Raw genomic sequence first — 25,527 nt, 5'->3', positions numbered from 1 at the left:
AAAGTGAGCAAGTCACTAAAACAAAATAAAATAAATATTATAATTGTTAGCTTTATATGGGTCTGATGAAATCAGTTCTTTGGTCTGATTTGAAGGTTGATTTGAAAGAGATAAAGACTGTCATGGTTACCCATTTGTGGAAAGAGGAGCATGTGCTTCTCATCAATATTATTCTGGTTCTCCCTTTGGATTCTGATTCATATGGTAATCAAAGCCACAAATGAAAATTAGGCTATAGAAAAGAAGAATTTACATATACACATAATTTTCATTGGTAGATTTGAATCTTGTGGTTAATTAAGAATGGATAGTCAACCGACTTTTACTTTACAGTTAGTTTCTAACCACAATTATATGGTAAAATGATAAATATATTCTGGACAAATTCTGTTAACTGACAAGTCTCAAAAACGAGTATGTTTTACAGAAATATATTCCCTTTTGAGAAAATAATTAAAAACACCAAAAACTAAAGAAGCCCAAACTTATAAAATTAAACAAAATTTTGATATAGATATCAAAGATATTAGTCATAAAATATTAATACTTAATCTTATACTGGTCTTATAGGGAAGATATAGGTGATTTGGTTCAATTGACATGACTGATCCTTATTCACACGATTTTCAGTTTTATTGCTTGTATAAAGTGAAGTAGATCTACACTGGATGAGGGAGAGCTTAGTCACTGATGAAATCTAGTCAATGCAATATTCCATATTAAATGCAAGCTTTTCAGGGATATTTCATTTTAATTTAAGTGTGCAAAAACCCCCAATGCTTTATTAAGCCTCTATTTATGGTTGTATTCTATAGGGTTTGTGAAAGGACAAGGAGGTAGAACAAAAAGTATGCTTTTGCTTTTTTATAAATAATAATAATCAAAAGTTAGTCAATATCAACCATCCTTGAAAATGAATTTAGGTTTTTTTTTAGCTTTATATATGCATCTTACTTTCATAAGTATTCTGTTGTGCGGAAAATAGGAGAAAAATAGTTATGTTTGCAGTTTTTACTTATTTATAAAAATAATAAAGGCAGATACAAATAAATAAAAAATTCTCTTATATTTCGGTTTTTTAGGATATACAGTAAGAATATGTGAAAGACCTTTGCAAATTCCAAAGGGCCTCCAAACCTAATACTAAATAGACTATTCTGACATTGTTCCTCCTTCATTGTTTTTACTAAACCAGATGTTTATTTCATTGATGGTTAACAATGTCACTTTTATGAGAAGCTCATGTATATACCATACCATTAAAACATTGGAATGTGTGAAGTAAGGAACAGGCTCCTAAGTTGCTTTCCTGTCTGTGTTTGCAGTCCTGGCAAGTTCCCTTTTAATGTATGGAGCAGGCTACGCTGAACTCGCTCTCAGAATAACACAGAAGTAAAACGCAGCTGCTACTTTAAGTGGCACTGTGTGATAATAGGACTCTGCTGTTTACTGGGACTCAAGAGCCTGGACTGGTGCACACATAAGCATTATATGAAATCTGAAAGCATGAGGATAAAGGAGATTTCTTTACGACAAGACCCTGATCTGCGAAAAGAATTGGCATTATTGGCTCGAGGATGTGATTTTGTTCTGCCTTCGAGATTCAAGAAGAGGCTCAAAGCTTTCCAACAAGTACAGGTTTGCTTTCTATTATGCATTTGGCTAGAGTAGGCTTTTGGGGTTTTTGGAGGGGAGTAAAATTCCTGCTTTGACTGGAAATGAGATCCATGTGCCTTACTACTTAATGATTCGAACTCTGGAAAATCTGGAAAATGTTCAGGTTGGTATAAAAATGAATAAATATATGCCTACATCAGAATCATTCTTAGAAAACTGCTTTAGTTTTTCCCTTTGTTTTTTAGCCTTCTGATACTTAGTATGTCCAAGAATTGTGAAAACATGTAACCTGATGCCAAGCAAGGCTTTTCTTTTTTTCATATTTTATTGAGTAATTACAATTTTGAAAATAAATACTGAATTACATGATGCTATTTGTACTGTAAAATGACATAAAGGACATTTGAAAGGAATGTTTTAAGTGAGTGAACATTATTTTCTTATAGCAGAAATCATAGGTTTTAGAAGTGTTGATTTATGATCATTATCTTCTGCATAGTATATTTAAGATCAAATAATATTTGTGACCAAATAGAACATGCTGAGAACTATTAACTGGCTTCAGTGTTCAGTTCTTTAATTTCTTTTCAGCTTGCTTTTCTAATACCGATATTTTGTCCTTTTGCCAATGAGGGAATTTCCATAAGGACATAGTTGGACAGAAGATTACATTTTCTTTCTTAAAGCTATAAATATAATTAAAACATTGACTTCAGCTGATTGTTGTCAGTAGCAAAATGTTAAATCAGCAAATTATACAATTCATCATCACTTTTTTCAGGGTTGTGTAGTAAATACTAGTCTTGTAAATAATGTTTTTTTCCAAGAGTTTTTCCTGATCCCCTGATGCCCAGAAGTTGACTTTGAAATGTACGTGTTCATGCATGCAAAGAACTTGCATAGCGTGGTAGATTCCGGAAGAATCTAGTTTTTCCACTATATGCCTATGAATATATAGATTGTGCGAGGTCAATCAGAAAGAAGGAATGGTATCAATATAGCTGGGATACACACGATGGCTCTTCAAAATACAATGATAGGCTCCCACAGTCTGCTTTCCTTGTGAGATTTGGATACGGGCTGAAGGCTGAACAAAGATTTGAATTTCTCAAAGACTAGTTCCCTCTCCTCAAGAGGTGGGGGGGAATGAAAAAGTATAAGCAAACAGGACATAACTAAAATGTTTTGATTTGTGGGTTTTAAGTTTTCAATCCATCCTCTCTTTTTTTTCAAACGAAAAGGAATATTGAACTATTCTGTCGATTTTGTTGGTGGTGGTTTTGTCATTGCAAAATTGTCCAACTTTCTTTATATATAAAATCTACTGATTTAAATAAATTCAACAAAATACACTTTCCACAATAATTTAATAGCATGTCCTGGCACTCAGAGACAAGTTGGGAAAGGCTAGATTAGGTCAGGCATCCAGTGAATTCTTCCTGGGGGGAAAGATTTAAGCTATGCCCTCTTTTGCAGTCAAACTATGAGCTTCTCTCAGAATTGTTGCTTCTGTTCCAGATGTCATCATATCTTTGCACAATAGCTTCCACTATTGTGAGATTGTGCATTTGAAATAATATGAATAACTTTTTAAAGAAGAAAAGTTGAAACATTTTAAAATCCACATGTATAAGAAGTTGAACTTAATTATTAGTGATTCCATTTAGTACAGTGTTTCTCAACCTTGGTGACTTTAATGCTGGCTGGGGGATTCTGGGAGTTGAAGTCTGACTTAAAGTTGCCAAGGTTGAGAAACACTGATTTAGTACAATGGCAATAATAAAGCAGATAATTGTTTCCCTGTGATTTTTTTTTAACTTTCCTCTTTAGCACAGTACACAGCACTTTTCAGTATTAACTTTTCCTTCTAACCACTTGAAGTTCTTTTGATGCCAGCACTCAGAAATGAATATTGTGTATCTTATGTACCCAGGCGGCTCCCTAGATATATATAGCAAAACAGATTAAGAAAGAACTCCTAAGGTTCTTGAAATGGTCGCATGAAATAGATGAAGAGGATATGTCTTTGCAGCTGCCATTCCTTCTCATTGGGGGCTTGCCTTCCTCTCCTCTGGAATCTTTATGTCCTAAATGAATTCTGACCATGAAATCTAGAAGTATCCAATTTTCAGATTTTGCTAGAGGTGTTTGTAGCAGTGAGTAAGAGATGCAGAAACTTGTTTTGGATTGGAGAACTGTTCTGTTATAAGATCTATCTCTTAAAGAAGCATTTAAATATTAAAATGCACATTTTATTTTACACTTTTATGATTTTTCTTCTTAATATTTTATTGTGCACTAAATGAAACTTAAAGATTTATAAGACATTGGATATGAATATCAAATATACATTGATGCAATGTCAGTAATATTGGCCACTCAATGAAGACTTAATAAAAAATAGGCCATTCTTGGTCTCCAAATGCATTGCTAAATATTTTCTATTTATGCATCCTATTATGGAATATTTTAATCTGGCTATTTTAATTTGATTGAAGAATGAGAAGAATAGTATTTTATTTACTGTTGGTTTTTTCTTCAAAGCCCCTAATCAAATAAAAATATAAGAAGTAGTTCACGAGAGAAGCATAATCATATATGACAGACTACAGCCTGCAAATTTGTAGACTTCTATTGAGTTTTTAGAACTTTCATACACAAATCAACTGCCAACTTTGCCCCTAGAATTTGGAGACCGTTGCCAGTATCTGTCATCTGATCCATGTTTTGCTGCTCCCTGATATAGCTATTGACTTCAACTGTTGGATGGGATCGTGGAATTCCTGCTGTTACATTTTATTCTTTTGTTGATGAGAACTGACTTTCAAATAAGATACTTTGAACTTGATTGTGATTGATCCGATATTGCAAGTTGGAATTAAATGCATTATTGGCCTCAAAAATTGGATGGCAGCTTGTCTAGACTACAAAGTTAATGGGTTCATCTATGTAGTTAATTACATAATATAAAATAGTCAGAACAAACTCATAGACTTTGAAGGGCCATTAGTGATTGAGCCCAAATGATTGCTTAGTACAAATTGTGGGTGCTTCATCATTGGAAGTTTTCAGGAAAAGATTTGTCCACGATGATAAAAGGACTAAGAATATAAGGCAGTTGAATTAGAAAACCTCCAAGGTCCCTTTCAATCTATGATTCTACAAGAATCCCAAGTTAAAGCATTCCTAACAGATGGCTATGTACCCCTATCTAAATATATCCAGTGAATGGAAGCCCATTACTTGCCTGGGTATTTGCCTCCACTATCATATTCTTCTTATTTATTTATTGTATTTTATTTATGTATTAAATTGTGTGCCACCAAAGTTGCTGCAAGGTGACTCCTTTTTTTTCCTGGCATTCAATCAGAATCTGCCTTCCTGCATTTTTAATTGAATATTTTGTGTCCTGTATTCTGGAATTATGCAAAATAAAATTTGATCTTATGTGTAATATGCTTTCATATGCTTCAAAGATTCTACTGTATAAAGTCTCAGTCTTCTGATAGCCAAGCATGCCCAGTACCTTCAAAGTCTTTTCATATGGCCTAAGTCATTTTTTCCTTCTCTGAACCTGTTCCAGTCTCTGAATGCATCTTAAAAGTAACATAATATTTGATATGGGGTACGACTGAAGAATTGTAAATTGGAAATAGATTCTGGTGATTTAGAAATTATACTCCTATTGTTGCAGCCAAAATTGCTCTTTCCTTTTTTGTAGTTATATCACACTGTTGATTCATAGTCAACTTCAATTTGAATATATTTCCTGTAAGTATTGTTATTAAGTCAGGTGTATCATATCCTATACATGCACATTAGAATTTGCTTTTTAAGTGAATAATTTTACATCTGTTTCTGTTAAATGAATGTCATTCAATTGTTCTTGGGTTTTTTAAAATATTTGTTTTGAATTTTATTTCTATTTTTTGCAATAAGATATTGCTGCTTCATCCAGTTTAGGGCAACTGCAAACTTGATCAGTATTTCTTCCACCTTTTCATCCAATTTATAAATAAAAATATATTTTTTTAAATATGGGATTCCGTACTGAATCTTGGAGCATCCCATTGCCTCCCTCATATTTAATGAGGAACAGTGCTGATGAACACCCTTGGAGTATTTTTAAACCAGCTATGTAGCAGCTACTGTGATATCATCCATCCCTTGCTTAACTAACCCAGAGCAGAATGTTGTAAGATAATTTTGCCAAACTGTTTACTGAAATCAAGATATTGCGTCTGCAGCTCTCCCAACTACATTTGACTACGTTAGAATCTTCCCAGATATCAGTATCATATTAACTGAATTATAATTCCTGATTCATTCCTTTGTCCCTCTTGAAAGACAGGGCAATATTGTCTTCTTCAGTTGTCTTAGCATTTCACCAGAATTCTCAGAGATAAGATGTAAAATTTCAAGCTGACTATGAACTAGTCCTTTCAGTACTTTAGGACGTTGCTCACATGGGCTTGGAAATAATTAAAACACATTTAAAATAGTATACATTCCCTTATCATCTTTCTCCCAGTCCTAAACTTGTACCCTTTTCTTCATTGTCCATTTCACAATTGTCTGCAGTTCACATTCCTCCTTATCAGAAAAGATTGAGCCAAAATAAAAGTTGAATACATTGACTTTTTATTATTTTTTTAGCATTTTGCTATCTCCATTGAATATATCCAGTGTAGTGATTGTTTTTCCTGTATTCTGATTATTGCTGAAGAAGCCCTTTTGTAGTTCCTGATTTCCTTTGCTAATCAACTCTTTCAAGAAATAAGACAAGAATGATCAGTACTATCACTTTTCCTTAAAGCTCATCATTGTGAAGGGTTTTTTTAAAAGCACTTTTAGCAGTTACCTATATTATAAACAGTATATTTAGCTGTTTTACAATGAGACAAAATGTAGATGGAAACCAATTATGTGTACATAGCCTGATACGTTTTCCAAGGTTTAATATATACAGAACTTAGATTGGCTGATCATGATTGTTTGATTGTGTGGTTCATGTGAAATGGAAAGTAACAGAGTTTCAATTGTAAGTCACTTTATTGGCTTTTAAATTTTGGACTGGATTCCTGGAGCCGTACACAATGTTTTGTGCCTACCCCAGGGCTCTTCTGAACTTCCTCTTCCTGAATAAGGCTTTCATGCATTCCATTCTAGCCTCCAGTAAGGATTTCTTTTCTAACTAAGTACAAAACTTCAATAGTCAGTAGATTATGTTGACATACAAACATAACTGTGAATTGTTTTATTTTTTATACAGCATTTATATATAAAGGACAATTGGCAACTGAGTTTAGTATCAACAATAGTGTTCCCTGATATTTGGGATGCCATTATTCCTAAACATTAACCATGCTAGCTGTAGCTCCTGGAATTGTTCGAAAAATCTGGAGGACCAAGTTAGATCTCTGTTACCTCACAATGGATAATAACAATAATAAGGCACAAACACAGAGTCTTTCTTTAGCAATGGCTGCTTTGTATTATAGAAATTATAAACTGCTACTTCCAATAAATTGCAAAACAAGCATACCATTGTTTATACCAAAAGTAAGAAATTATTCCTTTTAAAGTCAAAATGCTTTGCAGTATAAATTGCAGACATACAGTTAATAAGCACCATTTTATTTATCTAAATACATGAGAGAATGGAAACTCGGTGTATTGTTGCTCTAGTATTACGGAGTATTGATATTCAGTTCTATTCATTGAATAAATTCATGTAATTCTGTGTAATATGTAATTGGAATAGTTCTACCTATTTTCTTTCTGTAATTCTATTTCAAAACAAAACTAAGGTACATTTCTTTTCAGGCACAGGGTTCAAGATAATGTGATATAATGAGGCATTAGGGCAATCTATTTGTGCTTTAATGCTTAAAAGCATTACATTCAAGTTTGATAAATAAGGAAATAAACATTAAAAGTTTCTAACTCATTTTGCTCATAATTTGAATGTACCTTGAGCAATGAATTATTAGCAATGACATTTATTCTGAAATTTAAAGAAGTGTATACTTAAATGCAACCTATCCTTTGAAATCAGGGTGAGCCAAACAGTTGTTGGTATTTTCTAACTATCAAAAGTTTAATGTGAAAGGAAAAAGTATTGTTGTGGATATACATATATTAATATAATTAACATTTCTTAATTCCAAGACTTAATATATTGCTCAGTTGTCTTTAAATTGGTTTCCACAGAAAATAATTAAGGCCTGTAGGCTTAAATTATATGTTGTGTTGTTGACATTTTAATTTCACTTTAAGTTGTCACAAGAGGTTTTCTGTAAAAATTTCTTTGCAGAAGGCACTGAGGCAAGATAATTGAAACCTCCAACTTCTTTAAAATTTTCTCTTCAGTTTAAGGCAATAGGCTACGAAGAGCTATGCTTTTTGTTTAGTAGGTATGGTAGTAATGTATACTTCACCTTCAAATTATTGCTCTTACTCCCTTCAGCCTATCTTTGCTGACATGTCAACTAGAAATGTTATTTTAAATTATGATTAGATCAATAATGAATTCTTGGCTGTTGTGTTCCACATATGCCTATGTGTGAGTATTTATAGCTATTATTAGGGTACTGTTGATTATGCAGTAAAAAATAAAACACAAGAAAATGCCCTTGTAATTCCACCAAATAAAAAGCTGACTGATTATACCTGTGATGGTGAACCTATGGCACAAGTGCCACAGATGGCATACGAGCCGTCGCCCGGCTCAGTTCCATTGCGCATGCTGCACACCTCCTGCCGGCCATCTGATTTTCAGGTCTCTGCCATGCATCCGGGAAACACGCGCACATGTGTGGGGGGAGGGGGAAGCACAGGGGGTTCGGTGGGGGGGCACTCTGTTTTTGGTGTCAGGAGACTTCAGGGAGGGCCTCCGGAGCCCAAGGGAAGCCATTTCTGCCCTCCCGGAGACTCAAGGAAAGCCTCCGGAGCCTGGGCAGGGTGAAAACACTCCCCCCCATATTTAAGGAGGTTGAATAGGTCGTTGGGAGGGTCGTGTGTGCATGTGCAGGGGGCGGGGCGCATTGCATTGTGGATGTGGGCACGATTTTGGCTCACAAGGAAAAAAAGGTTAGCCATCACTGGACTATACTTTTGAAAAATGTAAAGCTAACAAGGGGGCGGGGGGAGTTGAATGTTATAAGATGGGCATTTTATCACCTAAAAATGGAATTTAGCTTTTCTCTGTCATACATACTCTCCACTTACAATGCGATGCCACATAGAATTAGCATTTTCAACATTATCATTAATCCATCAGGTAAAACTTTTACTCTGAGCTCTCAAAATGTCTGTGTTCTGCATAGTGCTGAAGACAGATTCAAATTACGACTAAATTATATATTAGATCTTTGCCCAAAGAGTAAAAAATGCATCAGTTTGGCATATAGCTGGGCATGATCCAGTCAAGTTAGCCTGGTACTTCCAAGCATGTCATCATGAGTCTGTGTCAAACCGCAGACTTTGTGGGTTCAACATGCTTTCCTCATTTTTCCTTAATCACATTTCAGAAGAAGAAACAAAGTCAGTACAGCACTTTCTTCATTAATCATGAAAGCATTAAAGCAACCACTAATAGTTGAGAGCAACCCAAGACATTTAATTTGGTAATTTGGGCTGAATAGAGGCTTAAATTTTAATGAAGGTGATGATTATTTAGTCCTGTTTTGTAAAATCTGATGGTGTGGTTTTTTATTAAAAATGGGTTTTATTAGCAGGTAGTTCTATTGAATAAGCGTCATGATGTTTAATCACCTTTTGTTTTCTATCAAAATATGAACAAGTCAGTTTTTCATTATGAGAACAGTATTGTATATCTAAACAGTTCATAAGCTAGTACTGAATGCATGTTAATTGTGTGGTTTATCTCACTGTTCGCATAGTTTACATAGGTAGCAAGGGATCAGAAGCTGAATTAAGCAGCAGGTGACACAAAACAAAAACATGAATTATACATTAAAGGGAATGTTGAACATTTTATGTGATCATTCTCACATCAAATTCATATTGCCTATACATGTGTTCCATTTTTGTTTCCGTTTCTGCTGTATACATGCTAAAAATAGAAATAATACCCAGATATACAGCAGATAAACTTTAATTAGTCCAGAAAAATATTCATGTGTGACATTCCACCATGATACTAATAGTTTTATAAGATAATAGTGCTCAATAGTTCAGCAATCTACAAACAAAAAATTACATTAATTGTTTCAAAATTGTATTACTAGGTGCAACGTTGCCAAATATCAGTATTTTGAACTTAAAAATATTTTAACCAAAAAACTTGCCTTCAATGATTTCCATAGTAAGAGAAAATAATTAATTACAAATATTTATGCTGCTAGTGCAAAAAGTGATAGTTATAAAATATAATATAAAATGCAAAAATGTAAAATTATGTGATCTTAGAAGTATCTTATTTCCACAGAAATATTTATAAAATTATAAATTTCTATCAAATGTAATATTTTATCAGTCACCCATGCACACGAATATAAAAGATTTCTAATAATTTTATACCATTTATAATGCAAAAACTATATTTAAAGCCCATAATAAATTATAATATGAAAATCTTGTCTTTAAACACAGTGTTTTGCACATTTTTTTCAAAGGATAGGTTGCTAAATAAAAAAATGGGATTGCTGGATATAATAATTATTCTGAAAGTCTCAGGAATTTTATTTACTGAGTAAAATCGATATCAAATATTACATTGCTTTTAATATATCACCTAATATGTTTTTAGTTATTGTGTGTGTGTGTAATTTACAAATACCGTTCCAGTCCACATGTTCTGGTAAGTGAATAAAATAAGGTTAGCCGTAACTACATCACCAAACTACATTAACAAAGCCATCAGACTAGACCAGGGGTGTCAAACACAATTTCATTGAGGATTGTGTTTGACTCTGGGGGAGGGGGGGCATGGCCAGCTCAACATCACTCGTGTCGGAGCACCTGTGGTGGCCAAGTGCTAAGGCAGGACTTCCCTCAGACCCTCCCTCACTCTCATTATAATCTCATTCCTTCCTTTTCTTCTTTTTCCTTCCCTCTTTATATTCCTTTCTTCCTTCCCATCTTTCCTTATTTTTCCTTCCTTGCTCTCTTCCAATCTTTCCTTCTTTTTCTTTGTCTTTCCCTTTCTCCTTTCCTGTCCTTTCTTGGATGCTCAAATGCAAAAGGGGAATCATTTCTCCTTTTGTTTTGTTTTTAGTTTGTTTTGCTAACCCTCTGCCAGCGAAAATGGAACTGCCCAACCGCCCCCCCAGCCCCATTTTTTGGCTGCAATGGCCTCCTGCAGCCCTTTGCCAGCAAAAACTGAGCTGGGGGGAGCATGCACCTCCCCACCCAAGCTCCATTTTCTTCTGGCAGAGGCACCACAGGTTGGTACTTTGCTGTTTCCAGGTTGGCCCCACAGGCCAGATCTAAGCACCCTACAGGCCAGATGCGGCCTGTGGGCCTTGAGTTTGACACCCCTAGACTAGACCATTGCCCACAATTACTCAAGTCAAATGGGTAGAAGCCTTTTGATGAGTAGGTGGCCCCTGCAACACTTATTATGAAAAATGCCTAGCCATATCCCTTTTGCTTCCCATGAGGATTGAGCCTTAATGAAACTTGCCTATACTTCTGAACCAAATGGAAAAGTTTATCCTTTAACTTATCACAGACAAGTTTCCACCTCTAGGAACATTAAGCATGTTTTCCTTTTTACATTTTTTTAGAACCTAATTAAATTTTTCATTGTAGCAGTTGATGAATGGTACTGGTGAGTTTCGACTCCTAGAAATTATACATACTGCATTTTGATTTGTTCCCTGGTAATCTTTTCATTTTAATTATAACTAGTCAGAGGTTACATTTTTGAGATATTGCATCTTTTATCATTAACTGTGTGTAGTAATATTTCCAGAATATAGCATGACTGTAAGAACAGTCTGCCTTCACATTTTTTATTAATTTATTTTCCAGTAATGTCACTACTGCTTTTAAATTCTGAGTAGTAGACTATCACAGCTATTGTGAGAAGGATTTTTTCTCTCTCTCTTTAAATGGAGACTAATTTTAAAGCAGCCACATACATCTCCAAGAAGGCAAATGTATTTTCTCCCCATCTGACTTCGGAGTGGAAAGTGTGTGCTCTCAGGGAAGATAGGGATATATCAAAGTGGAAATTAGAGTGTAGTCACTTCTAGCTAAGCTATTTATTATTTGCTTGTGACTTGATGGGTAATGCTGTTTCCAGTAATAGATAACCTTTTTAAAAAGTGCAAATATTTGCTAGAAATGTGTTTCTAAAACTAGGCCAAGTGGTTGCAGGGCAAATAAAGCTTTTTTGTATCAGGAAAAAACACCTTCATTTTCCAGGTTTTCCCTCAGATTTGAGCTTTATTAAAATCTTAATGTAAGTATCATGTTTGAATATTACAGCCCAATCCAATCCATCTCTCTACTGAGAAGTCCTATTGAGACCAATTTAATCTCCATTTGTGTTTAGTTTTTGTATATTTAGAGGATTAAAAAACAATAGTATTGTGTGATTGCTGAAAATCCTCTTTTTAAACTCACTTTCCTTTTACTCCAGGTTCAGTCAAAGAAAGAGGAATCTTTAACACCATCTCTGAGCCAAACCATTCCAACATTTTATTTTCCTCAAGGGTGTCCAAAAGAAAAAGTCAACATTGATGCTATTATTGCAAAGATAGACAAAACTTTCTCCCAGTTTCCCAATGAGCGAGCTACATTAGAAGATATGGGCAAAGTTGCAAAGGTGAATAGTGAGATATTTTCTTGTTTTGCCTACAAGATGCAAAGGGACAATTAAGAACCTTATTTGCTCTGAAATGTTGTCCAATTCAGTTCTATTTGGTTTTATTTAACAGTACTTAAAACATTTAATACATTACAGCATAGCCAACTTAATTTTATTTCGTTTTGCTTTTTCTGCTAGGAGAAAATGTACATGGCACCAGTATAATCTAGGAATAAGATAAACAATTGAACTCAGCCAAAACAAATCAAAATGAAAATAATCTAAAATAGTAAACCAATATTAATATTACCCAAAAAAATGAGCCATGGGGGGAGGGGGCATACATCACACTTCTTCTCCCCTCCCCATGTATTATTGAACAAATACATTCTGGAATGAAGCAGCTCTCTTTGCATATAGTACATACTTGCAGTTAATTTTCTTCAATGGGCACAAAAAAACTGATGCTGAAATCTTTTTGATTACTTATTTTAAGTCTCAAACTATGCAAAATGCAGAGGTTTTGACATTTTTTTGTACTTCTTGCAGAGATGTGAAATTTAGAAACATGAAAAACGATTCTGAATTACTGATCTATTCGTTTGTATCCTGCCTTTATTATTTTTACAAATAATTCATGGTGACAAACATATCCAACACCTTCCTCTTCCTATTTTCCTCACAACAATAATAACAACTCTGTGAGATGAACTGGTCTGAGAGAGAGTGACTGCCCCAAAGTCACTCAGCCAGCTTTCATGCCTAAGGCGGAATTAGAACTCAGGGTCTTCTGTTTTCTAACCTGGCGCCTTAACCACTAGGTCACTGTAAAACAAATAAGACCAAGTTAGAATTCAAACCATTAGTCTTTATAATGTATTATCTGCAGCAGAGGTGGGTTACTACCAGTTCAGCCCGGTTCAAACTGGTACCGACTTAGACCTGCCATGCCCCCGAACCAGTTCCCTCACTGCCACTTGGCCGCCGTCATTTTGGATTTTAGTGACTTTGTGTGCGCAGTTCACTGCAAATTGTTCTGCGCATGTGCGCAGAACAATTTATATTGAACAGTGCATGTGCATATGGTGAGCATGCACATTGCGCATGGGGTGAAAACCAACAGTAATGCTGGCAGAACCCCACCCATGATCTGCAGGGTTTTGGAAAGAAAGGCCTGACATTCATATTGTGCAGGGTGAGTGTCTGTTTGTTCACTTTTGTTCAGCGCATTGTGCACTTCTCATTGGTTCTCTGGATGAGACAACTTTTTTAAATCATTCAACACTTTCTGAACATTTTGGTTTGCCTGGGGAAACATGATATAAATATTAAAATAAAGATAAATTAGAATCATCATTCTGTTTTCTAGAATCATCTTTCTTTTACCAAACTCTTGCCATACTTAATAGGCCCTGAAGGTGTGCAAGAATAAATGCCAGTTGTTGCTTTTTAATGATACCTCTTAATTCTAGGCCTGTGACTGCCCCCTTTACTGGAAAGGTCCATTATTTTATTGCGCTGGAGGAGAGCGCACAGGATTTGTATCAGTTCATAAGTTTGTTGCTATGTGGCGAAAGTAAGTATGCATTTCTTGTAAGGTTACTTAACTTGTTTTAAAATATTACTTGAAGATTTTTTAAAGGAAAATCTGGTTATTATTTTAATGAAAAAGACAGTTGAGGGATAGCTTTTAACATTTTCATCCGCCCGCATCCTAAGAAGACACATTTTGGATCTAAGTTCTATTGGAATTGATTATTTAAATTGTTTTGAAAGATATTTTTTTAAAGGCAAAATGAATGACAGATGATAGAAGTTGGGGAGGGAAAGACATTGCTGAATTTAACTTACTTAACTTTCAGTGTGCCGTGTTCCTAAATTCTACGACAACATACAGGACAGTTGAAAGAATTTGACATTGAGGATTCTACTGTCCTCTAGGCTGAACATTTGTTCTTCTTTAAACTTGCTTAATTTTGAAGGAAGATGAGAGCAATTTTAAGAGAGAATGAATAGAAACAAAAGGTGAATTATCTCTGAAATTTGAGGTGAGAAGAGAATTTGGCTTACCCTTGTAGGGTTTCCCCCCCCCTCTCTTCAATGGACTTTTACTTTCAAAGGACCCATGCCTGTTCCTAGTGGTACAGGATCAAGACTGCCCGTTTTATATATAATGAATGCTGACAATTTAATATAGCACAGTCAGATAATTGTATATAAATTCAGGTGATGAACAAGGCAATTCCTTTTGCCATAGTGGGAATACATATGAGATTTTTCTTTTTTCATCTCAGTGCTGAATCCTATGTTATGCATGGTTGATCATCATATATGAAAACAGAAGCTGGAAAAGGGAAGCCATTAGTCTGCAGTAAGTTTGTAAATTTAAAAGCAGACATCTATCCCCCGTCACCTTTCTTCTTCCAAACTTTTCATAGTGTTCATTCAAAAGGGCCATATGCCTTATTTATTTCAAAGGAACTGGTATTCCAAGTGGCCCAACACAAATGTTATTCATACTTGTGAATACATTTTAAGGTTGAAAAATAAGATATATAAATTTTCTATACCTGCATAAATTAGACAAATTATGTTTTGCAGAATATTACAGACCTGCCATGATGCTGCTGCCAAGTTTGTTCATCTTCTAAAGCGTCCTGGATATAATTATCTGGTACAAGAAGACTTCATTCCATTTTTACAAGTAAATTCCTTTTTTTTTTTTGCTTCATTATTACCATAGAAATGCACACCCAATCAACCCGTCTTCCCAGAACTATTCGTTGACTCAGTAATGTTTCATTAGCATGTAAGAAGTCAGAAATGGCTAAATTTAGTCTACCAAGCCCTTGAGATGGGAGCTGGTGGATAGAAACTTATTATATTACTGGAGAAATATGAAAACAAGAGAATTCTGTTCACTAAACCAGTGATCTCCAACTTTTTCAGCTCAGAAGACAGGTGGACTGGGAGGGGAGAGTTTTGTTCCTGCGCCTTGCTTTCACAAATGCAGCTTCACACATGCATGCTTTCACCCACCACTTCCACGGCCCAGTTCCAAATGAGCTGCGGCCCCAGCACTGGGTGGCAGATCAGTGGTTGGGAACCCTTGCTCTAAACTATTTTCTGAGTCTTCTCAGTGCCTTTTGATTCCTAAGCTAAATTGTAGATTTGCCTTCCTCTTCTCTTTCCCATTAGATCATCCAATCCTAATATGTTCCTGGTTCATATCTTTACATTTCTTGTCTCTTGATACTGAATTCTTTTTCTAAAGGAACTGAATTTTGCATGCATTTTATTTATTTTTATTTAAAAATGAAACTTAAGTTATATTATCTTGAAACAATTTGAATATTTTGCTTATGATGTTATAAATGTACCCCCTCTGGTGTTATGATTTGGCAGAATTCATTAAATAGTAGCTCATAAAATTCTGAACTGATGCCTCTTTCATCCTTCATACTTAGGACGTGGTCAATAGTCATCCTAGTCTAGTCTTCTTAAAGGAAGCATCAGAATTTCATTCACGGTACATTACAACGGTAAGTGTCTTCTGCATCAAAGCTATTTTTCATGTGGATCATCTAAATGCAGTAGCTATTGATCTATTGATCCAGGAGGCAAGCTATTCCATTAATTAGTTATTCTTATAATCAGGAAATTTGTCCTTAGTTCCAGATTGGATCTTTTTTTTTAACAAGCTTCCACCCATTGCTTCTTGTCCTGCCCTCAGGTGCTTTGGAGAATAAGTCAACCGTCTCATCCCTGTGACAGCCCCTCGGTTACCATTAGGCAGGCATCATGTCATTCCTAATCTTTCTCTTCATTGGGCTAAACAAGCCTTGTTCCTTAAAAGTTCATCAGCCAGTTTAGTCTTCCATTTTCAAGGATGTTTGATAGATGCTGTTATTTTCTGTAAATAGTTTGGAATAATGTACAGAGTAGGTGTGTTTTATTTGATTCCAGATGGAAAGGATATAACCTGGAAAAAGATACAAATATTAATACTCTGAATTGATTTAGTCCTCCTAATTGGTAAATTCTAAATATATGTACCCAAAAATATGTATGAATAAGCTGGCAAATTACTGAAATATTTAAGCACTTTAGTAGTAATGTATATGATTACTATAACAGTCACACCCTATATTTTCTTGTAGGTAATACAAAGGATATTTTATACAGTAAACAGGTCATGGACAGGAAGAATCACTTGTAATGAACTCAGAAAAAGCAGCTTTTTACAGGTATGACATGCAATTTTGTAATAAAATAAATTTTACTGATTAACTATTCAGGTGGGTCATTACAAAATTCTTTATAAATTCTTTCTATTTAGAAATGAACTTAGGAAATTTTACATTTCTGATGGCTTTACTTGATTTTAACTTGGCTTAATGGGAACTCACGTTAGCTTTTGCCGTACTTTTGCAAAACAATAACTTAAAAGTTTTTCTACAGATTTTAATCAGTATAAAATTTATCTCAAGTTGTGATGCTAATTGGTTAAGGCATCCTAGGAAGTGATGTGTGACTAGGTACAAGCAGAAATCAATTCATTCTTTAGCGAAGGCGTTATTCTTCCTTCATTTAAGGGTGAGGTGATCTGCACTTTCCTCAGGAAAACATTGCTGATCCCTTAGGACATTGCTGATCCCTTAGGATGTCTTAGGACAGGAGAGAAATGATGGTGGTGCATCCATCCTACTCTTCCTTGATTGATCCATGACCTTTAATGCTATTGATTATCTTTTTGGAGTGGTGCGGGTGATTTAAAGTAGAGGCCTCGTTATTGCATAGTTCCCTTCCTCCATGGCCCATTAATGGAGTAAGGGGTAGCCCGTGATTTCACTTTGTAGATGGCCTTAGGGCCTGGTTTCTCCCTACTTCTGTCTAAACGGTTCCACCACAAAACCGTGGTCGACTAAAGCGCGTGTCACTAAAGCGCGGTGACAAAACCGCGCCGTCAAAACCGCGCGACAACAGCGCACCGACAGAAGCGCGCTGTAACATAACCCTAAACCTAACCCTAAACCTAACCCTAAACCTAACCTTAAGTTAAATCGCGCTTCTGTCGGTGCGCTGTTGTTGGCGCGCTGTTGTTGGCGCGCGCTTTTGACTTTCGCGGTTTTAGCGCCGCGGTGTTGTCGGCGCGCTTTTGACTTTCGCGGTTATGTCGTGCCACGGTCTAAACATCTATATGAAGACACTGGATGAGGTTACCTATAAGTATATATCTCAACTCTTGGACAGCCATATGATGCCACTGAAGTTTTGTCTCTGGGGGGTTGTGGAAGCTACACATAAAAAAAACCAGATCAATTCTAGCAAGATTAATGGCTGTGGGGTTGGGAGCTGTCCAGATTTGTTGTTGTTGTCAGTTGCGAAGTCATGTCCGACCCATCACGACCCCATGGACAACGCTGTCCAAGGAGTTCATGGCAAAGATACTGCAGTGGGTTGCCATTTACTTCTCTAGTGGATCACGTTTTGTCAGAGCCCTCTGCTATGATCTATCCATCTTGGGGGACCTTGCAAAATCGCCACGACAAGGCAGTAATCCATGAAGGGGTGTCTGGATCTAGGGATGCATTTATTCATTTATTCCATTGATTTACATAGCTACCATCTAACAATTGCAACTCTGGACAGCAAACATAGGCTTTAAACAGGTAAAACCAAAATAATAAATAGTAGTAATTGTCCATCCTTATTTCTGGATGGTGTCACACTGTCCACACAAGTCCAGTGCACAATATGAGGGTCCTCCTAGACTGACAGCTTGTGTTTAAAAAGCAGGTGCTGGTGTGGTTCCGAGGACCTTTGTACAAATCCATCTAGCGTTGCCAACTGTCCCATTACTAGATCAGAAGGCCCCTTATGGTAACTCATGACTCTGAATTACTGCAGTGTGCACTATATAAAGCTGTCTTTGAAGACCACTCTGAAAATGTAGGTGGTGAGAGTACATCACTGGTTGTTATAGGCAACTTCTGTATGACAATTTAACACTGCACAGGTTGCCAGTAAACTTCCAAGCTAATTAAGATAGCTGATCATCAGTTATCAGATCCTTCATAAGACAGAGCCTGGTTATTTGTTGGATTGCCTGTCTCTAGTTTCCTCTGTCCATCTGATAGGTTTCACATGCTTTGGGTCCTGTCCCTTAAGCAAATACTATTTGTTGGGATCCAAGAGATGTGGCTTATTTGTCACTATTTGTCACCTGCTTCATGGAACAGTGTTCCCCGTGATGGCTCAGATGCTGCCTACCTCCTGAAAGACTTTGAAGACCTGCCTTGAGGTTTTATGAGTCCATCTTGATTGATGATTTTTTGTTGTTTGAGTTGCCCTGACCACAGTGTGCATTATTATATTTGATTCTTTTGCTTCTTGTTATTAGTCATTTGTACTTGTCTATACCATCCTAAGTCATATGTTGAGTGGCTATATTATTTTGATTGATTATGCATCAGTTGTTGATGTAAGTATGTAAACTAGTTATTATAAATTGTCTGGTATTAAGTGATTGGGACTGGAATAAATTCATAATGAGGTTAAGATTTTGGAAACTTCAACCTGTTATAACCTATCCCAATCAATGAGTTTAATGCCTTAATTTTCTCAATGTTTCTCTCTCTCAATAGAATGTGACATTGTTAGAAGAGGAAGTAGATATTAACCAGCTGACAGAATACTTCTCTTATGAACATTTTTATGTAATTTATTGTAAATTTTGGGAGCTAGATACAGACCACGATCTTTACATCGACCAAAAGGATTTAGCTCGACATAACGACCATGGTATGATATCATCTTAGTTCAAAATAAAATTATATGAATGTTCATGGATTATGTGCATATTTTATTTATTTATTCAATTTCTGTAGCCTCCTAACTCAACCAAATGATCCAAGGTAGCTTACAATTCTAAAACTATAAAGCAATTAAAACATTTTAAAAATTCAAAATGATTAAAAACTTCTACAAAATATGTAAAGACAAATAGCTGAGATGTCAGAACATATTTACATTTCTGATGTTCTTAGTTTTGAGAATTACTCTGAGTTTTGGTAATTTTCTACTTTTTTCCTACTTTTCAGGAAGATGGCAGTATTCTAAAAAGTAGAAATTAAAATTAAAATTTATTCAGTACAGTTGCACATTATTTCCTAATGGAGTTAAGACCAATTTGTTAACTATAGTTTCAACTGGGAAAGTGTGAGCATCCTAGACCAAGCCAAGTCCAAAAATGCTAGAAAATTCCTGGAGGTCTGGGCACTCTGATAAATTGGTCATTAACAGGCACATAGTGATAAACCACATCTATGTATGATTCAAAAAGCCAAAAAGGAAACAAAAACAGACCTAAACACTTATTCACCAGCAATCAATACCCAGATGAGATATTAATATCAAAATTAACACCAGACCAACAATCAAGATATAAACAATAATCCAAACAAGGAAATACTATGGTAACAGAGACGAACAAGTAGCAGTAAACAGCAACCTGATCAAGGAGCTACCAGACCACCCCCACTAACACTGATAGAACAAACCAGTACTTTATTATGTGTCTCTTTAAGAGCAACAATGCTTAAAATGTATCTTCTTAAGGTTTAAATATTGAGCTTTGTTCTTTCAAACTCTGCTTATCCAAAGGTTGTTGTTGGTATGGTAGCCCCTCCCTCCCTCCCTCTCTCTCTCTCTCCCTCCCCCCTTCTCTCTCTCCTACTGTAGCAGAAAAGCAAGATACATTTTAAAATTCAGATTTGCTAATGGGCAGGGGAAAGTACATCCTTATCACTATCCTTATTGAATAAGAGAAATATATTTTTTTCCTAAGTAATTGCTGATGCAGTTTAAAAATGGGGGAGAGGGGTTTTAACACAATTTAAAAAGTATAAATGAATAACTTCAGACATAACCAAATTGAGTGTTAGTATTTTCCCTTTTTTCACAGCTATATCTAATCGGATGATAGATAGGATTTTCTCTGGAGCTGTAACAAGGTATCTTTTAAAAAAATCATACAGCATATATTTTCTATCTAAATTATATGGCAAAATGTACTATAATAAAAAGCCTTTTTAGTGTAAACAATTCAAATAAATATAAATAAATAAATCTGGCTCTCAAGTTAGCTAACAAATTTTTATAAAATCCACCACAAAAACTACTAGTTATACTAGTGTAAAACAGATACTTTAAATTAAATTTTTAGCATTGTTTATGTATAAAATATATGGAAGTTGAATGTTGTTTACTACGTGCTCTGATTAAATTACCCCTCGCCACCAATTATGCAGAGTTGTGTATATACTATAATTGAGCAATACAAGCTCCTGCTTGCAATCTAATATCATTAGCATTGAAATCTCAGTCCTAGTTTTGGCTTTTCAGCTCTACTATAGTGGCTTTCTTGACAGAAGGAGACAGCATCTCAAGTCATTTTCTCAATACTTTGCAGTGATAAGAATTAAAACATTTTAATAAAAATATTTTCCTAGTAGAAAATCAGAGGAACATGTAAAACCAATTGAATACAGTTATTTCATACAACAGTATGTATTTATGTCCATTGTATACTGTCTTTATGTACACAGAACAGTCAAGGCAACTTGTAGTCAAATATTTGAAACTCTAAAATTAAGATGCTGTATATATAACTACGTATTGTCTTTCTCCCCCCCCCAATCCTTTTTAAAAATCTTAATTTCAAAGGGGCAAGAAAGCACAGAGAGAAGGAAAAATCAGTTATGCAGATTTTGTGTGGTTTTTGATATCAGAAGAAGACAAAAGGACTGCCACTAGGTAAGAAAAAAAATGCTGTTCATAAGATGATGATGTTATGATGCTGTCAAAGTTAAGTCACAAAGATATTATGTGATAATATATTAATGTAATTGAAATATAGTTTATAGAATGCCAGTTTGGTACAGGTAGTCCTCTCCTACTGACTACTTGTACACTCATCATCCAAAGTTGCAACAGTACTGAACCAGTGTTACTTACAACTTGTCCTTGAAGTTCCAGCCATCATATCACCCCCACAGTTATATGATCATGATTTGGCATCTGGCTTGCATTTATAATGGATTGCAACACCCCACAATCAAATGATCATCATTTGCGACCTTCTCTGTTGGTCTCCTACTAGCAAAATCAATGGTGAAGCCAGCAGGGAAGGTCACAAGTCACTACAGTAAGTCCTTCCAGCCTGTCCTCACAGCACCATACCATCCTTCCCTTGCCTCTCTGTACCTGGCCTACATTGGATCGCCCAGGGTCTTCCCCATAGCACCAATTTCTTACTAGGCACTCCCACTTACTTTTCGCTTAATGACACACACATTTTGGAGTTACAGCAGCAATCAGAACTGCCAAGATTGGCAATGCTAAGCAATGCAGGATGTGACATCCCCCTTTATGACTGCATTACTTAGTGATGACAGTCCTGATCCAAATTGCCAATCTTGGCAGTTCTGATTGCTGCTGTATCATCAGGCTAGAAACTGGGAAACCATGACTTCTAGTTCTGCCAGCTGGGTGACTTTGAGCCAGTTGCTCTTTCTCAGTCCTAGGAAGTAGGCAGTGGCAAACCACTTCCAACAAACCATGCCAAGAAAACTGGAAGGACTAGTCAGGAACCAGTCTTGATTTAAAGACATACACAAGCACAAAAATGCTAATTAACCAGCCATTGGAGTAAAAGGCAAGTGGAAGCATCTAAGATCTGTGGAATCAAGCATTATTTGGAGTTTTATTTCATTTTGCAGGCATCTAGGTGGGTGAGGTCGGAGAAATGCTTCCTGTATTTTCTGAGAAAAACTTCATATATGAGTACAGGGATAGAGCATAGTACCCAAAATAACCAAATCATGTGGAACACAATGGAGTTCAGGAAAAATGAAGCCACATAAGAAGTTTCTAAGGATTATATTTTGGTATTGCTAGTCTAAAAGCCTGGAGATCGATGTCTTGAATTCTTAATCATTCACAAATGAGATTTTGTGTTGCTTCTTAGAACACAACTTAGAAATGAACATAAAATAGATTGCTAAATTGTTTAATGATTCATTTCAGCATTGAATATTGGTTTCGATGTATGGATCTTGATGGTGATGGCGTATTGTCCATGTATGAACTACAATACTTTTATGAAGAACAGTGTCAAAAACTGGATAATATGGCCATTGAACCTCTGCCATTTGAAGACTGCCTTTGTCAGATGCTTGATCTTGTGAAGCCAGAGAATGAAGGTGATGGATCTTTTCCATCTCTATTTGTAGTATCTGTGTTAACCAGGTTAATACAGTCATTCAGTGTTTGGCTTTAAATATTCTTGTAAAGCCAAGTTTTGTTTATTGCATTTGGCGTGTAAAAAAGCCATCTGTTCATCTAACGTTCTGTTTTAACTTTCATTCAGTCTGGAAATTGAGTTGTGCATGAATCAAACTCAGCCCAAAACTTGCTAATGCTAGAACTTTCATTTCTATCTTGCAAATGAATACCCAGTCTTTGTAAGATGATGTAAAATTGTTGTTTTTATTAACAGCTGATGAAATTCTTAAACCAAACCCCTTACAGTCATCTTAACTGAGGTACTTACAATTTTAGGCAATCCTAATCTGTCTCTGCCTGCTCAATTATTAATAAAAAGAAGCATTTAAAATTTAAAGGGAATATGCACCACAATCTAAAACATTTCAAAAAAATTTCTGTTTCCAGGAAAAATAACTCTTCATGATTTAAAGAGATGTAGGATGGCAAATGTTTTCTTTGACACTTTCTTCAATATTGAGAAATATTTAGACCATGAGCAGAAGGATCAGTTTTCTGTGCTGAGGGTAAGGACAATTGGTGCTGAAAAGGATTTTGTCTATAAAGTCAATCTCAGTGTTTTATCAATTACTATTAAATGCCTTATAATAATATTTTAGGGTACTGAAAATGAAAATCAAGACATGTCTGATTGGGAAAAATACGCTGCTGAGGAGTATGATGTCCTAGTTGCTGAAGAAGCAGCCAGCGACCAGTGGAATGATTGGTAAGTAGTGTTATACAATTAGTGTTAAAATATTTGTAGCTCAGGGCTGAACTGTGGGGTCCTTGGTGTTCTCTGAGTTTGATTGTTTTCTTGCAAACGTTTCATTACCAAACTAGGTAATATCATCAGTGCTAGACATCATTTATCTATCATCACCAAAGAGTTTACATCCTTATCCCTCTAAATTAAATAAATAAAAGTTAAATCATTCAATACCTTTGGAACTAATGAAACAGTATCTTGAATGCAATAGCACAATATTTTTCTGAATCATTGTTGGTCATCATTTATTGGTTCTGGTTTTTCTGCCAAAATGCCTTGCTGCCAAACAAAATGCTAATTATACTTTTATAAAATAGTGTCATCAATTATTTCTACTATAGAGTTAATTAAAGGTAGAAGTGAATGGAGACAAATTTTGCTAGAGTTGGCTTGCTTCTGCCCTCACTTAAATAGCTGTTACCATATTCACTTATTTCTTCTTAACACAAGAGCCCTTTTGAGCCACGTCTCATGGGGATTAACCTGTCTGGGGAGAATCATCAAGACCAGCTGTCCTCCTCCTTTTGGGATTCTGATTGCACAAGCAATTAGCTAATTTTGCTAAGGCTGAAATGGAGACATAAGTAGCAGCATCCTTTCTATAAAGGAATGTCAAATTGGACTTTTTATTTAAAGCATCATTGCTATTCCAACATAGGCACAGTTATTTAATGTTGGTTCTATATTTTGTGGGGAAAGAGACTGGTTTTATTACAACAAAAATATTTAAATACATATTTAAGGATACTGTGTTCTCTTCCATGAACAAAAAAAAAATCACTGAAAATGCCTTCAACTTCTCTATGATACATTCTAGGGAGCAGGATGGTGCAAATACACTCCAATAACACCCAGTATTTTTTAATGACACTGACTTCTTGACTTCTTGTTATGAATTTTTTTTTCTCCAGGAAGGACTAAAGCTTTAATTTATGAGAAAAATCTATGTGTACGAAGCCTTGCTTAACTATTTTGACAGGTCATATATTTTAACTTGATTTTTTTTAACAATGTAGAGTTACTAACTTTGAAGCTTTCAAGGTAAAAGTCTGTGTTATTGGGGATTTTAGTGATTTGTTGATTGATTCATTTAAAATCATTATTAAATAATTTGGAGAAATCCAGTATTGTGGGAACTGGCTAGAGCCAAGGCTCTCAACCCCCTGCCCTTTCTGTGTTACAGGCTCCAGGAACAATTCTCAAGATACATAGAAGAAGGGATGTTTCATCTCCTTCTCCTCTTTCACTGACAGAAGCAATTCTGTCAGCAGACTTAATTTATTACTTTTCGTCCAACAGATGGTGGTAACCAGTTGCCTCCAGGAAGTACACAAAGTGCACAATTTTTACGCATACAAAGTGGACAATAAGGAATAGGGATATGTTACCTGATGTCATACACTCACTTTCATCTAGGATTAATTCTAGAAATTGCAAGTGCTTCCCATATGTGGATTTAACTCAGAGAGGGCAGAAACTCCCCAAATAGTGTGCCATACTTCTGAATAAGTGGACATACACTTCCAAAGTAAAATACATTCCTATCTATATTTACTTGCCTCACTGTAACATAAACATGCATATGAGAGAGTGCAGTACTTGTTATTTAAAGGGAGAAAGAAAGGTGCTTCAAAGCATGCAAGGGCACTCATACAACACCTGTTGGCAATCCTTTAAAGCAGCTATGTCTTTTGATGGGCTCTCACAGTTGCCCTCCACAACTGCCATTCAACCCTGGGAAAAATCATTTGATTTAAGCAGCTGTCAAAAAATATTAAATGTGCACACTGCACACTCCCAACACACATTTCTCCATTTGAATACAAAGCCCTATCCAACCCTAATACATATTGTCTTTAAAATTCAGATAATAGTGCACAGTAAGATTTGCCTGTTTCCTCCTCATGTTATTCAGACTATGGAATATGATGTAATAAATACACAAATTACTTTTACGAATATGTATACAGGAAGTCCTTGACAACCATTTATTTAACTGTGGTTTAAAGTTATGACAGCCTTGGAAAAAGTGCCC

General features: G+C 35.5%; 1 protein-coding gene across 2 annotated transcripts in view; it reads left to right on the top strand.

Moving 5' to 3' along the window:
- Positions 1-25,527, top strand: part of PPP2R3B (protein phosphatase 2 regulatory subunit B''beta) — a 40,807-nt gene that overhangs the window by 13,800 nt on the left and 1,480 nt on the right. The window contains exons 2-13 of one of the 2 annotated variants that reach the window (XM_014054858.2): positions 1,326-1,638; positions 12,230-12,415; positions 13,870-13,973; positions 14,999-15,101; positions 15,865-15,939; positions 16,558-16,644; positions 19,045-19,201; positions 20,364-20,412; positions 21,125-21,214; positions 22,487-22,662; positions 23,132-23,250; positions 23,344-23,450. In XM_014054858.2, the coding sequence (XP_013910333.2) occupies positions 1,492-1,638; positions 12,230-12,415; positions 13,870-13,973; positions 14,999-15,101; positions 15,865-15,939; positions 16,558-16,644; positions 19,045-19,201; positions 20,364-20,412; positions 21,125-21,214; positions 22,487-22,662; positions 23,132-23,250; positions 23,344-23,450 (1,400 nt within the window). In that variant the 5' untranslated portion in view covers positions 1,326-1,491. The remainder of the gene's footprint in view (positions 1-1,325; positions 1,639-12,229; positions 12,416-13,869; positions 13,974-14,998; positions 15,102-15,864; positions 15,940-16,557; positions 16,645-19,044; positions 19,202-20,363; positions 20,413-21,124; positions 21,215-22,486; positions 22,663-23,131; positions 23,251-23,343; positions 23,451-25,527) is intronic. The other variant, XM_014054857.2, reaches the window with a different exon arrangement.

The sequence above is a fragment of the Thamnophis sirtalis genome, unplaced genomic scaffold (assembly GCF_051295495.1).
Source record: "Thamnophis sirtalis isolate CommonGarterSnake01/CBP01778 unplaced genomic scaffold, rThaSir2_p1.2 scaffold_12, whole genome shotgun sequence".
NCBI classification, from domain to species: domain Eukaryota; kingdom Metazoa; phylum Chordata; class Lepidosauria; order Squamata; family Natricidae; genus Thamnophis; species Thamnophis sirtalis.
Note: the sequence above shows the minus strand (reverse complement) of the source record. Positions and strands in the feature narration are given on the sequence as shown.